The sequence below is a fragment of the Chamaea fasciata genome, unplaced genomic scaffold, assembly GCF_029207755.1.
Source record: "Chamaea fasciata isolate MVZ Bird 193981 ecotype frontalis unplaced genomic scaffold, bChaFas1.0.hap1 SCAF_3, whole genome shotgun sequence".
NCBI lineage: Eukaryota > Metazoa > Chordata > Aves > Passeriformes > Sylviidae > Chamaea > Chamaea fasciata.
Window position 1 is genome coordinate 23,365,085 of NW_027094088.1, and position 15,817 is coordinate 23,380,901.

Consider the following 15,817-nt stretch of genomic DNA (forward strand, 5'->3'; position numbering starts at 1 on the left):
AGATATCGCTTCGCACTGGGGGAGACTGGTGAACAACAAGCTGGTGGTGCTGGTGTTCAACGAGCTGTCCATGAGCCAGCAGTGTCCTTGCAGCTAAGGTGGCCAACAAAATCGTGTGGGGTACATTAGGAAGGGAATTGCCAGCAGGTCAGGGGAGGTGATCTTGCCCCTCTAATTCAGCTCTGGTGAGGCCTCATCTGCAGTGCTGTGTCCAGTTCTGAGCTCTTCAGTACGAAAGAGATGTGGAGCTTCTGCATCAGGTCCAGTGGAGGGCAATGAGGATGTTTGAGAGACTGGATGATCTCTTTTATGAGGGAAGGCCGAGGGAGCTGGGCTTGTTCAGCCTCAAGAAGAGATGACTGAGAGGGGACCTCATCAATGTAGACATTGATGGATGTGAAGGGAGCTGGGCTCTTCTCAGTGGTGCTGAGCAATAGGACAAGAGGAAATGGGTAGAAAGTGATGTGAAAGTTCAGGTAGAACTTCCACCTGAACATGAGAAAGAACTTTAGAGTGCAGTGACTGAGCACTGGAACAGATTACTTAGAGGGGTTGCGGAGTCTCCCTCACTGAAGATGAACTCAAGAACCGTCTGGGACAAAACCTCCGCCATGTGCTCTGGGATGACCCCGCTTGAGCAGGAAGGGTGGACCGGGTGCGGTCCCTTCCAGGCTGACCCATGCCGTGATCCGTGATCCCGGGGATCCGTGAGGCGAGGCGGGGCCGGGGGCAGGTCCCGCAGCGCGGCCCCGGGCACGGGGCGCCGGGGCAGGACTGCAGCCCCCAGAACGCGGCGCGGCCGCCGGTGACGTGCGGGAGGCGGGGCGGAAGTGTGTGTGTCCCCGGGCTGGGCGGCCGCCCGGGCCCCGTTCCGGCTGTCCCGGCCTCGGCCTCGGCAGCGCGGGGCAGGGGGCAGGAGGAGGGAGAAGATGGCGGCCGAGCTGGAGGCGGAGGTGCAGGCCATTGACAAGAGCCTGCTGGAGTGTTCCGCCGAGGAGATCGCCGTGGTGAGGCGGCGGGCCCGGCGCGGGGAGGGAGCGGGGGCTCGGAGGCCGCGGGAGGCACCGGCCTGGGCAGCCGTTCCCGGGGCCGGGGCGAGGCCGCTTGCCGGGCGAGCGAACTCTCCGGGAGGGGGTGTCCCTGCCGGGGCCGGCTCTGAGGGCACCCCCGGCCGGCAGCGGCGTCCCGCTGTGGCCTCAGCGCGCTGTTGTCGCCGGCGTCGCTGTTGCAGCGGCCGAAATCCATGGCAGCGATCAGCCAGATTTTCCTGTTGTGCCGGCTGGCGCAGGTGGCTGGCTCCCTGGAAGCCGCCTGGACGTGGCCGTCCCCTGCCGAGGGCGCCCGGGCATCTCGCCCCTTCCTTGACTGCTTCCTGAAGTTACCTTCCTTCGCCTCTGCTGCCCCTTCGCCTCTCTCGGCAAGCACACCTAGACTTGAGGAGATCCCCCCCGCCCCCATTAATTTAGGTGGATGTCTGACCCCAGATACGCTTGCCAGTGTGGAAGTGCCATTACAGGATCCTTCCTTCCTCCCCACTGTTTAAGATGCGGTTTTGGGAAAAGCTTGCAGTAGTTAATCCTAGGGTTAACACAAATGGGGTGTTTTGTAGAGGACGTATTAGTTAAATCAGTGTACCATTTGGAGAAATCTACTCCTCTTTATATACTTTTCCTGCTCTTACAAAGAGTAGTTGGAAGAGGAATGTAGTCTCGAGGGTAAAGTCTTTGGGGGAAGTTTTGTTTCTGGCATAAATGTTTGTCCATTTAGACACTTGGGCATTTGAGGAACTGGATGTATGTGTTAAAGTATTGAGACTGCTCATGTGCATATCTGTAGGATAAAACCTGGAAGAGCTGTCTGTGTGTCTCCCAATGGGAATTACATTGGCTGCTTTCCAAATGGAAATAAAAGACTGTTATAATTCAGATTATCCTCAGATTATGCTTGTATATCTTCAGTGCAGACAAAGGTATGATTAGATGGGCAAATGTGCACAGTTAGCTATATCCTAGCTGGTTTAGCTCCAGGATTAGTCTTCCTTCTTCTCTACAGCAAACCAAGTAATTCCATCAAACGTTTTTACAGTAGTCCAAATTGAGCCCAAATTACCTTGTCTGTGTGAATAGCAGATGGGTTTTTTGGGTCACACTCTAGGTAAACTCAAGGCAATCATGCACCCAGGGGAATGCATTTAGGAATTTGCTGTAGGTAGAAGTGCCAACTTAAATGTAGTCAAATCGCTCTCATTTTTATTATCTCTCACCACCTGCACCAGCTCCAATCATGAAATCTATCATTCAAATGTAGTGTGTTTTTTCTCCCTCCTTTGCTGATAGTTGCTGTAGGTAGACGTGCCAACTTAAATGTAGTCAAATCGTTCCCATTTTTATTATCTCTCACCTCCTGCACAAGCTCCCATCCTGAAATCTGTCATTCAAATCTAGTGTGTTTTTTCTGCCTCCTTTGCTGATAGCCCAATATTAACAATACAAATACGATCCCAGAGCAATAGTTGCAGCATTTAAGGTTTCAGTTTCTCGTGGCAACAACTTAAACTTTCAAAGAGAAAAAAAAAAAAGTTCTCTTTAACATAGCATGAGCCTACATTGCAAATATTTTTTGTGTGTAGGTAAAAACCCCATAAATTGTACCTTTTAACTTTTTGAAACAGAGAAGTAAGTTGTTTTATGGCTTATTAGTATTCTACTTTTTTTCTCCTGGTATCTCTTAACTTAGATGGGAATTTAATAGAAACCCAGATGAACCATTGGGTATTTACTTATGTAGGGTGTTGTTTGATCAATGCTTTGCACATTTCTTTTTTCCCAGGGCAGTTAAACTTGTTGCAGGAGAGTGTGAGGAGGGAGGAAGTGAAGAGGAATACACTTCCCTTTTTAATAAAGAACTCTCTTGGGAGAGTAGAATATTAGCTTTTCTTGCTTTTGATTTCAGGTTAGAAGATAGACAGATATTAATTGAAACCTTGCCTAAATGCAGGATGAATTAAAGAACAAATTCCAAAGTTTTGAGTAGTTTTTCTGGAGTTCAGTGCTCCTCAGGTAGCAATTTAGAAAGGCAGTGCGACATTTGTATACCTATGTATATATTTCTATTGCCAGTCTTTCTTGCACAGCAGACCTGTGAGTTGCCTTCCTGGCAGCTCTTAGAGTCACATCTGTTTCCTTGTCCTGGCAGCCTGGATTTCCTTCTGATGTTATTTCATCCAGGATCTGATTTTCAAAGCTGTATGCACAGTTGTATGTATAGAACTGGCTCCACAAACAGATTTGGATGTGATGACGTTCGTCCTTGCCACACCTAACTTTCAGACAACTGCTTCTAGAATTTTTGGGATGGGAAAGCCGTTTCCTCGAGGAACAAGAATTTTCTTTGCCTAAGTATTTGTCTGAGCTTGTGGTATAGCTAGTATGCACTGTGTGTTTTCTAGATAGAAATTAGTAATGTACTGCTGAATTAAAAGACTGAAGTTAAAGGTGTTTTGCTGAAAAAATCCTGCAGTTGAATAACTAGTATATGCTATAGAAAATAAGGCAAAAATAAGCTTATTCAATGGAAATAATGGGAAAGATTAAGTCACTGCCACTGGGATTGGGTCAGTTCCTGGCAGTAGTAGCTATTTGGCAAAACTCAGGAAAGGAGAGGAAAACATGAATGAACTGGCGGGAAAAAGAAAATTCCTGTTGAAAACTTGACTTTTAAATCTTTTTTTTATGGTATTCTCTGAATCCTGGTGGGAATGTTGAGATTATCTGTAAACTTCTAGATTCTTGGCCATGGCTTTTTGGTAACCTTTTCCCATGGACTTCCTTGGGAAAAACCTAGGCTTTTACCATCAAAACTAGATGAATATAGGAAGATTTAGCAGATCAATCATGATTCTAAGAAATCAAACTTAGGAAAAGAGAAGTGAAGAAAGCACCCTGATGAGTTAGGGTTTTTTAAAATACCAAGTTCTACTTTAGAAAAACACGCCTAGTAAATGAAACTACTCCAATATGTTAAAAAAAAGGCAAAAATGCAGCCAGTCTGCACAGATGCTCAGCTGACTCTGAATGTCTGTGTCCCAAGAAACTTACTACAATTGTGTTATCTCAAACATAAGTTCTTTAGAGGAAGTTATGAATAATTCAGAGTAAATCAAGCTCTAACATTTGACCACCACACCCATTTATATTGGCATAATTAATTCTGCGTTTTCAAGTACAATTTTGGGTTGATTTTGAACTCTCTTTTTGGAAGTTGCCAGGGGGTATCTGGTTGTCACATTTACTATGAGAGATGGCATTCTGAGGCTGTTTATGTAACACAGGATTTAATCAGTGGACACTTGCAGTATCTGCTGCTCCCATTTATTCATTAGCAAAACCTTGCAGTCTTAACTTACAGTTTAAACCTTTCTAAATTTGTTATCCACAAGGTAGAAATAAAACAAATGTTGTCTTAGAGTATTTTTTTTATTCTGTGTGTATATCCCAGAGAAAAGAGAAATAGGAGAATCTGTGAGTTTTTAAGTGGCTTAGGGAAGTGCAGTAGTTTGATGCCTTTTAAGACTGCCAACATTGTTTTTTACAATTGATTGACTAAGAGAATTGTAGTGAGGTGGCCTTGGCTGGGTGCCAGGTACCCACCAAAGCTGCTCTCTCACTCCCCTCCTCAGCTGGAGAGGGGAGAAAATACAACAAAAGGATTGTGGTGAAGAGAAGGAGCAGGAGAGGTCACTCAGCAATTACTGTCATGGGCAAAACCAACTCGACTAGGGGAAAAATTATTTCGTTTATCACCAATCAAATCAGAGTAGGGTAATGAGAGACAAAACCAAATCTTAAAAACACCTTCCCCCATCCTTCTCTTCTTCCCTGGCTCAAGTTCACTCCTATTTTCCCTACCTCCTCCCTTGAGCAGCACAGGTGGATGCAGAACAGGGGTTGTGGTCAGTTCCTCACGTTGTCTCTGCACTCCTTCCTCCTCAAGAGGAGGACTCCTCACATCCTTCCTTTGTTCCAGCACGTGGTCCGTCCCACAGGAGACAGTCCTCCATGAACCTTTCCAGTGTCAGTCCTTCCCATGGGCTACTGTTCCTCATGAACTGCTCAGCCTGGGTCTCTCACAGGGGGTGCAGTCCTTCAGGAACAGGCTGCTTCAGTGAGGGTTCCCTGTGGTGTCAAGTCTTGCCAGGACACCTGCTCCAGCATGGGCTCCTCTCTCATGGGTTCGCAGGTCCCGCCAGGAGCCAGCTCCCGCATTGGCTCCCTACTGTGGAGTCACAGCCTCTTTGGGGCATCCAGCTGCTCTGGCATGGGATCCCTGTTTGATCTCTGTTCCGCACTGCACCTCCATGGGCTGCTGGGGGATCTCTGCTCTGGTGTCTGGAACACCTCCTGCCCCTCCTTCTGCACTGATTTTGGGGTCTGCAGAACTGTTTTTCTCCTGTATTCTTACGTCTCCCAGCTGCTATTGCTCCATTTCTGTCCCCTTAAACATGCTATTCCTCATTAAATCTGTTATCCCAGAAGGGCTGCTGCTGTCTCTGATGGGCTCAGCCTTGGCCAGCTGTGGGTCCATCTTCGAGCCATCTGGTGTTGGCTCTCTTGGACATGAAGAAGCTTCTGGCAGCTTTAATAGAAGCCAGCCTGTAGCCCCCCTTGCTACCAAAACCTTGCCTCACAAACCCAGTGCAAGAATTCATGGATCTAACATCACACTTGAAATAGTAATTCAGATGAGTTATTTTGGTTGCAGGAGAAACCAAAACTTCCTCATTTTAGCAGGTGATTTGTTGAAATTAAATGAGAAGGGAACTGTTACCTAATGCTGTGTTTGCTTTTCTCCATGTACTTTTTGTCTCTGTTCTTTGCCAGCTCCTGGCTCCCGCTGATCCTCTGTGTCCCAAGCTGGCAGCATCTGTCTGCACTCCAGAGAAATGTGACCAGTGTAGTCTAGGCCATAGCCTAAAAATCACTGCCAACATTTTACTGTCAGGTCATTCATCCTGGAGGAAAATTTTAGTGAATTTTTCTCTTAAATCTTCTGTATGCCAAAAGGATAAAATGTATTCCTTTCCTAACATCTGTCTTTCGTGATCATTTAGATTTAACACTTAGAAAGAAGCGTGGCTGTCTAGTTTTGCAATGCCATTTTAGATATTTCATTTAGAAATAAAATAACCTAAATGGCTAGAACTGTGTTTGATCCATTTATTAATGAAGGATTTGTGTTCTCATTTCTTCTAACATGAAAGAAATGGCTGCAAGCAAGCGACCTTCAGAAAGAAGTATACCAGCACCTGGCCTATTATGTACCAAAAATTTACTGCAGGGGTCCCAACCCTGCCCCTCAGAGAGAAGACATGCTGGCACAACACGTTTTACTGGGACCAATGGAATGGTACCTTTGTGGTGAAGATCCTGCATTTGGCTTTCCAAAGCTTGAGCAAGCAAACAAACCTTCCCATCTCTGTGGCCGTGTCTTTAAAGTGGGAGAGCCTACGTATTCCTGCAGGTAGTTCAACTTAATATTGGGAAGTATATATGGTTTGTGAAGTCATGGAACATTTTGCAATAAGAATTTACTGTCCTGATGAAAAGTTAATACCTGAAATGTATTTTTAAAGTAACCTTGCAGTCTTTTGTGACAGGTGGGATCAGGGGAAAATTAACACACGTGTATTAATGGAAAAATATTAATTAGTGTTATGTAGAATGTTTTCTGTACAAAAGAAATGCAAGATTAAGAAAGAATTTGGAGTGACCTTTCAGGGTGATTTAAGGGTATTAATCAGAAGTAAGTGGGCAAGTATACGTTTGTGTATTTTGGGTGTTTAATATCAGCTGTTAGTGTTGATCCTGTATTTTAGACCTCTTTCCATGACCTGCTAAACCAATCTATCAGATGCTTAAAAGAAGTGAATCAGCTTCTAGCTCCTTCCCTACCTCTATCTCTAGATCTCTCTAAAAATACTTCTACTTGAAAGAGAACAGGAAGTTCCTAACCAATTACAAGTATTTAAAAGAATCTTCAGTTTTAAGCTGTTGTGTTACTAGCTGTAGGTTCATTCTCATCTTCTGTTTTCTGAACTGTTTGTAGTTTAAGTTTTGTTTGTGTCACAAATTCCTCTCATTTTGTGTGGTTTCTACCACTCACTGGGACACTTGAACACTTGGTGAGGTGGCGTGGGGGACAGAATGTCTCTCTAATTTCAAGGGTTTCCATCCTCTTCATTTACAAAGAGGGAATGATCGTGGAAGAATTTTTTTTTCTAGTGCTCTCCTCTTCTAGAACCATAAAACCTTACTGGCCTTTGGATTTGGAAATGCTTTGAGACCTCTTTATGATGAGAGGGATAAGATTAAACTGGTGGGTATTTCAGATACATATTGAGTTGTTGGTCTTGAGAAAGCAAGTGTGTTTAGAAGAAAATTACAGAATTCCCAACATTTTCATTGCTCCATATGAACAGTATTTGATCATTAACATACTGAGGATGGAGTCCCTCTCTTTTTTTTGTTGACCTGGAAACATTTGATTCCTGTTGCGTGTTAATTTTCTTTAACTTGTGGCTGGTCATGAGGAATAATGAGAGTTTAATTTAACCTTTTGGGGAATACAGCAAAGAATCATTTTCCAAGTTCACACTAAAAGCAGTGGATTTTCTGTGCAGTTGTGCAGCTCACAGATCTGCTTCTGCTTTAGGTATAGGCATAGTTACTTGTCTGAGAAATTACTTGACAAATGGTAGTGAATTTGTAAGTACACTACCACAAGTTTAGAGCTCTGAAGAATCAACATTCAGTATTGTAGAAGTGATCTACCAAATCCTGCAGGCACATTGTTGCATTAAGAGGTGGTTTGTTTGGTTTTTTTAACCTAAAAACCCCAAAAATGCCATGGACATAGACTGTTCTAAAACAGAAGAGCTCGGTATGATTTTGCTTTGACATTTTCACCTTTAGTGGCTCCTCTGGAGAAAATACATGTGCATAGTAAATCATGCGTAGTAAGTCATGGTTGCCTGATGATCTTTCCATCATTTATTTTGGTTAAATGAAATTAAGAGAATTTTTTATAATGAGATTTCGTGTGATCTCTAGGGTTTTCTTTTAAACAAAATAGGTTGTTTCTCTGAACTCTGGTTTTCATAATAATCATCATAAGACGGACATTCTGTTGCTAGTTATTTTTACATTGCAAAACCCAGCTGCCTGAATCTTGAGGTGCCTTGAAATCAGCTGCATTGCATGAGTTCAAGCATTTTCAGTGTTTTTCAGGGGGACAGTTAAATATAATGCATAATTTTCTCATTTGTTTTAGCCCTTTTTACTAGAAATATTCCTTCTGTCTAATACAGGAGTGTTTGTAGACAAGACCTTGTTATGTCTCTGATCTTCTGGTTGAGAAAATGGTGTTCTTGCAGCTCATCGCTGAGCTTGTAGGGCTGAACTTGGAGCAGAGGTTTGGTTTAGTCTGTTGTGTGCAATCTTTCTTCCCAGTGTTCAGTGAAAAATGTCTTCTCTGACTGATGGAGATCATGGATGCTGGTACTCTGTACTTGAGAGAACTTACTTGGGTTTATTCTGGGTTATGTAACTCATCTGTTTACTTGCCTGTGTACTTGTCTCACCTCTTGAAGTCAATGTCTGTATTACCCAGCTAGGCATACAACCCACACAATATTTTAAAGGCTCCTCTGTTGTGAGGACAGATTGTTTTTCATTTGTTTCCCCTCTTCAAAGCCACCCCTTTCCTCTTTCAGAGTAATACATACATTAGTTAGAAGATTTATATCAGTGATACTTGAAAATTATCTGTTGTAAAATGTGTAATTAAAGGCAAAAGCAAGTGTTTAATGCTTTTTTTTTTCTTTCTGTTGTTGCTGTTCTCAGAGACTGCGCAGTTGACCCAACTTGTGTGTTGTGCATGGAATGCTTTCTTGGCAGCATTCACAGAGAGCACCGATACAGGGTTAGTGATCCTGCAGGATAATGACATAGTTATTAGTCATTGTGTGTGTGTGTGTGAAACAGTTTCAAGTGTAAGAATGTATACAGTATTTCCAAATGCTGAATGGACACAAAGTCTGGAATGTCTGCAGTAATCCTAGATGAACTTGAGTGTTTTGATCTGAGTGTAACTTCGGGAAGTTAACACTTTAAAATGTTGAGCAATTAAACTTTAGGTGCAACAGTTAAGCTTACAAATGTATGTTATTTTTAACACAAGCCCTTTAGTGAATTTTACAGCTTTAGACTTGGCTTTTGAATTGTTTTGACTTCTGTGTTTGACTGTTTTTATAAGCTATTGAGAAACCTTTATTAACAAGCCACTTCTATGTAAAGCTTAAACATAAAGTTAAAATAGAAAATGAAAACTGTAAATACTGTTTATTTTAGTAATATACTGTTATTAGTAGGACAGGTTAGTTTAAAAAACCCTGCAAACAAAGCCAAGAAGACCGTGGTGTGTTTTTAAACTAAGAAGTTAAGTGAAAACTACCAGTGCAGCCTTTCTGTAAATCTGTTTTTACAATACTGCACTGCTGCTAATGTAAACCTGTTCAATGCATGGTTACACTAAACACTAGGATTCAGAAAAAACTCCAAGCACAACAACTTTTATCAAGAAACCCAGCCAAATTTGCTGATATCTTATTTCTTGTGCATAGGTTTTTTCTTTTCGAGACTATTGAATTAACAAGTCTAGGTAACGTCCAGAAGTGTCAGCAAATGTTCTTTCAAATGTCCATCTAGGTTTGTTGATACTATAAGATGTGCCTGTATGTATACATCAAGTATGCCAAAAACAGGTGAAAGAAGAATTCTTTTATGCATCAGTTAATAGTTGTGAGTCAAAAAAGCAGTATTATTATGCTTATTAACTTGAGGTGGTATTTAAAACAAATTTTATTAAAACAGTGTAAATATACCATTAAAATTTTCCAATGCTTTTTTTTTCTGTGCTTACGTATGTGAAAAATTAAGTCTCTCAATTCCTTTTGTCATAAAGCACATCTTTTACTCACTGTATAATAGTGCCAGGTACTGCCTAAAGCTAGGTGTTGTGATCATGTTTTTGTAGTACAGCTGTGGCTACTCATTTCTTAATGTGCATATATTATATACATGTATATTCACATGAACTGGTTTGGTTTTAAATATTTTCAGATGACAACATCAGGTGGAGGAGGTTTCTGTGACTGTGGTGATACGGAAGCTTGGAAGGAAGGTCCTTACTGTCAAAAGCATGAACTTAACACTTCAGAAACTGCAGAAGAAGAGGTAATTACAATTGAGGCATCATGTTTCAAAACATTGATAACTTTGTATATCTGTGTGTGTATATAAATTGTTCATGTGAGGTTATTTTTAGTCTTGTATACTCTGCATGAGAGGCTGTAGGAATTTTAATAGTAATATTTGAACCTCAGTGTTAGACAAAAATTAATATCTTAAGAAGTTCCTTAAAATGTTTTCTACTTAAAGGCTTCATTGTGTATGTTCTTGGTCACCTCTGCAGCTTTAGTTCTGTTTCTTTGTTTTTCTGTATACTCTGAGAGGTCAAGGGATTCTGCCACATGTGAAAAAAAAAAAAAAAATCTGTGTGTAATCATGTGCACCAAGAAGCCAAATTGAGCTGTCTGTGCAACAGATATTCTGATTCTTGCCAAAGGGAGGTGCACAGATTTTTAAAAATCAGAATACCTTGCTGTCACAGGAAAGTCATAATGGAGATGTAAGGCAGAGGTCTCTAAAAGAGCTTGTTTGGTATGGAGAAGGTAAATAGAGAACACATCTTCACCACAGATTTAAAGCATAACGACTTGGACATATTAAATGCAAAAAGACATGCCGCATCTTACAGGAGGTACCCAAGCTGTTGGTCTAACCACTGCAAAATACTGTTATTAAAAGCTTATATATGTTTGAAAGGAAATTTAATGTGGTTATGGAGGGAAAAATTACCAATGGCCATTTAAAATTGTAGGTCCTATCTTTGGTATGGGAAGTGGTAGTGTCTTAAGTTACTGGAGACTAGAGGAGCATTCTGTCTTCTGCTTATACTCTTTATCTATTATTACATCTCAGAAATTAGTGTGGCTAATTGGGCTTTTGACCTAGCCATCACATCTGTTCTTACATAGTATGTGGTGTATGTATATATATATACATATACAGTATGCAATACTGTGAGACTTTTTTAAAAGGGAGAATCTAAGGCAAGCATTGGTAGTAATTTTGCTGATCTGATGGTTTAAGTGAAGCAACTGTAATTGTATTTTCAGTGACAGTGGTCTTTCTAAAGTCTGTTCTCACTCTCAGCCCTAAGACTCTAGCCTGGCTGCTGGACTCACCACTTGGTCTACATGCCAGTTTACATTAGTCAGCAGCCTTAGGAAACTCCTGTGGTGAAATCTTGGGTGGGCTGCTACTTCTGTGCCCAAAGATACTCACACAGTGAGTGTGCCTGACAGAAAAATCAAGGTTCTGGGCAGGCTTTGTGTTTCTTCCCCATAAACCATGGAGACTGAGATCTCTTATGCAGTGTTGTGTTTGAGATAGATGAAGGATGGTTTGTTGAGCATGATTGGAGCCTGTTTTCTGCCTTGCCCAGGTATGTGTCTTTGTTGAAAGTGCTGGGAATGGAGGGAGAGCTGCTGCTTATGGTTTGCCTTTGCTTTTGGTAGCTGATAGTTCTTCATAATAATGAATAATTTGGATAATTTTTAAATGAAGGGAGAAAAAAGAAAGAGAAATTACAGTTGTTATCAGTCTGGTAAAGCTTCCTAATATTCTCAAAGACTCTTGGGCTGTAGGGGATAAACTTTATTAGTACAGGTGAATTGCTGACTGTCAAGAGCCTCCTTTAGATGATGCACACTTAAGTTGAGGAAAGATTATTGTGGCCATTTTTATACAACCTAAGCTGTAGTGAGGCACAGAATTTAATATTAGGTAATCCTAAACCAGAAATTGGGCCACTGTTAAATATTTTAATTGTGTAACAATTACACATACATCAAAATATCAAATGTTGAATGGAGTCAGTGACCCAGTGTATAGTGTTTGTCCAGGTGCTGCAGGCCATGCAGCATTCCCTTCCCAGGTTTGTAGAAGAGGAACTAAGTGTTCTCTAAATTTTGATACAGTAAAAGACAACTGCCTTAGGAGAAGAGGTTTATAACGATTTTTATTCACCGTCCTTGAAATGGACTGGAGAGAAACGACAGTGGTACCTGCATTGTCTTATTCAGAGCTGCCAGTGGTTCTCATTTGCTGCTCCAAGAAGTAGTCTGACTTGGCAGACTGAGGCAGCTCTGCTCTTCCTCCCCCTCCACACTCCCATTCCCCCAGCTGCAGCAGCCTCCGTTCTGATCTGGCACAGAGAGCAGGACAAGTTTGTAGGGGCTGCTGCAGTTGTCAAATGGAGAGCACAGAATGGGCACAAATGGGTGCACAGTCCACAGACAAAAGGAGAGCAGCTCTCTGTGAGCAAGACTGAGATGTGGACAGATGATTATGGAACACCTATTTACATTCCAGCAGTTAATTATTTATATACCACAGCAAATAAGAGATGTGCATCATAAATCATGATGCCAGCGTGCTGCATGTTGTATAAGGCTGGATAGATAAGACTTCGGCCTTTTAATGCATGCTGCATATAAAGCGGGACAAGAGATGCATGGTCGTTTGTATTCTGCAGTTTGCTAATATTGATAAGTGGAACAAAAGGGACAGGGATGTGAAATTATAGTTTTGGAGGCATAGCAGAAGAAACAGATTTTAATACAGCTGAGGTTAAAGTTCTTCCAAAGAACTATCTTTAAAGGTGTGCAGGAGGGAGAACAAGGAGAATGAGAGTAGAAGAATGTGTGAAAATGCAAATGGGTGATCAGAGGCAAGTTAACATTCAGGTACTGAATGTTAGATTAGAGCTTTGGTGACTGTCAGTGTAGAACTGGAAGAAGAAAACAGGATGATTATTGGCTCTGTTTCTTTCAACTGAAAAGTCATTTAAAGAAAGACATCATTAAGGATGCTTACATCATCTTTGATAAAGAGAGGTGCAAATTTGACAGTTTGTTTTGAATGACATTTAATTTCTCATTTGCTATTTATATGTACTTTCCAGGATCCTCTTGTGCACTTACCAGAAGATATGGTAGCAAGAGCTTATAATATTTTTGCCATTACATTTAAATATGCGGTAGATATATTAACATGGGAGAAGGAAAATGAATTGCCTGGACTAGAAATGATGTAAGTATAGTCTTTGTCTTCTAGCTTTTAAAGGCTTACAGATATTTACAGTTGCAAATGCAAGTTCTGATTTTAAGAATCTTTTCTGCCTTTCCTAAAATTGTCAGAAGTATTTTGTATACAGTAATTGCAGTAGATTTGTATTTCTCATATTTTTTCCTTTGCTCTTGCTTTTACTTTTAACACTGCTTTAAATGACATAAATTCAATCCTTGCTTTGAAGTGAGAAGAGTGACACTTACTACTGCATGCTGTTTAATGATGAAGTCCATACCTATGAACAAGTTATTTATACTCTTCAGAAGGCTGTCAACTGCACACAGAAGGAAGCCATTGGTTTTGCAACAACAGTAGATAGAGATGTAAGTGAATTAATTGTTAGAACTTTTAATTACCTTGACCTAATGTTTGTTTTATGACTGTGCTTACTTCAGCCTGTTTTCGCAAAGCATGTAGTTAATGTGGATCTGGGAGTCCTGTGTGTCATACCACCCTAAAATGCCTTAATACTAAATGTCTCAGTGCCTAAATACTACTTGGCCAGTCCAAAACAGACTTCATACTGAATGTGTTTCAATGTAAATGTATTCTAGTAGGCCTTGTAAGTGTGAATACCAAGGTGTTTCTCACTCCTCTGTCAAGGACAAGCAGCAGCTTTGGCCCTTCCCTTACTGAACCAGGGAGCTGACATTAAAAGAGCCCCTAAACAGGCTCCAAACATAGGAAATGCTTCTTAGAGTAACACCAGTTAAGTGTGAGGGATAAAATCCATAACTGGCTGCTTTTGTTCTGGTGCTTGTGGAACTATTCATGGTTTGTGGTTTCTTTTTAAAATTTAATTCAATTTTCTTTTTCATAATTGTCAGATTATAGTGGCAGGAAGGGGTAAAAGCATTTAACACAGTTTTTAGGAGGAGCAGTGAGTTCAGAATCACTATATGCTGAATATAATTGTAAGTAGTATTTCAATTTCAGACGCATTCTGTCAGCTGTGTTTGTAGTGTGGGTCGTGCATTTTTTTTCAGAAAGTGATACTTCATTGGGTAACTGCACCTTGTTAGTTTTGCAATGAACCTGTAAGCAGTTGACATGAAAAACAAGTGTCTTTTTTGCTTGGCTTATTGGCTTGTCCCCTTTTTTCGGGGGGGTGACGTGGTGAGGAAATCTTTTCCAAGATGGCAATGGGAATGTCATTTTGGGTGGTTAAAGTCCTTCAAGGAGGTCTGTGGAGCAGGAAATAGAAACACTTCATGTTACTTAACACTGAACTAGATTTTGGTTTTGTGTTATCACTGCTCTATCTTTTGTGATACTGGTAACCAAAGGATTCACATCTGATCCCTGAATATGAGCTGACCTGAGTACATGCTGTGTATTGTGGGATACATTCAGATTTTTCCCTAGTTTTGATCCCTTCTACTTCTAAATACGTACATGAATGCATATGTACATGAGCATGCATGTGAAAGAAATGAGAATGTTATGCCTGAAGCAGTGATTTGGCATCAGATCTAAAATACCAGTGAGTTTTCCTGTCTGCAGTATGCTATAAATTCAATCAATTATCTATTTTGATGTATGGATTGACAGTAGAGAAAGATTGTAAACTTTCCTTTTGGAATAAAACAAGTGCTTCAATTGTATGTTTAAAAAACCAATTAACTTTAATATCTGCTTTTTAAAAGGCACTGAAATACCTGAATTTCCTTCAAGTTATATGAAAATTAATGAATAATGCCTTTGTACTAATGTTTTCAGTATTTTAATAAAAGAAGTGTAATTATTTTCCTTGTTCATCTTAAGAACAATATTATACACAGAAAATTTAATGTAACAGGTAACTGAATATATGATACAATTTTGTCTTCTTTTAAAAAGTACCAGGTCCATTTGGGAAATCCAAGTACCTAAATAAATACACTACTTAAAAAAGTGAAAATAACATGAAAGGCGGTGTAGTTAGCATCTGAAGCTTTTACTGTTTTTTGTACTAATGTAAAACACAGAATTGGGACTTGTTGTTTAGGAGTTGGTGGTGATGCTTCATCTTTCTGGATTTGCAGGGTCGTAGGTCTGTTCGATATGGAGACTTCCAGTATTGTGATCAGGCCAAATCAGTGATCGTGGTAAGTCGTGGTGGTAAGGGACGGGATCTTCTTACTTGCCTCACCTTAAGCTAAAGGAGGCTCTGCTACCCAGTTTGTGATACTGTTATCATAATGACTCATATTTTAATGATACAAAGTGTTGGAGATACTATTTACAGTACAGTTGAGGTATCAAAATATCGATTTATGGTGTTTTTGTTGGTGGTGGTCTTTTGTTGGGTTTTTCCCCTACTATGGCCTACCTGACATGCAAAATAATTTTCTAAAAAGAAGTTTGTAGACAATTTTTTCCTTCTTAAAACAGAATTACATGCTAGTTCAGATCAGTGGAGTTTAATTATTACAGTTTTTCTCCTATAGTGTGAAGTTGCTTATGTCTTTCACAGCAACACTTATGGAAATGATTACTGATTGAATCCAAGTGTGAAACTGCAA

At 40.7% G+C, this 15,817-nt stretch overlaps 1 protein-coding gene across 2 annotated transcripts in view; it reads left to right on the top strand.

The window, feature by feature from the left end:
- The first annotated feature begins 858 nt into the window (after positions 1 to 858).
- UBR2 (ubiquitin protein ligase E3 component n-recognin 2) overlaps positions 859 to 15,817 on the top strand; it is a 55,261-nt gene continuing 40,302 nt past the window's right edge. For both annotated transcript variants that reach the window (XM_066178364.1, XM_066178363.1), the window contains exons 1-7: positions 859 to 1,007; positions 6,260 to 6,519; positions 8,901 to 8,979; positions 10,179 to 10,292; positions 13,147 to 13,274; positions 13,498 to 13,636; positions 15,338 to 15,400. In XM_066178364.1, the coding sequence (XP_066034461.1) occupies positions 930 to 1,007; positions 6,260 to 6,519; positions 8,901 to 8,979; positions 10,179 to 10,292; positions 13,147 to 13,274; positions 13,498 to 13,636; positions 15,338 to 15,400 (861 nt within the window). In that variant the 5' untranslated portion in view covers positions 859 to 929. The remainder of the gene's footprint in view (positions 1,008 to 6,259; positions 6,520 to 8,900; positions 8,980 to 10,178; positions 10,293 to 13,146; positions 13,275 to 13,497; positions 13,637 to 15,337; positions 15,401 to 15,817) is intronic.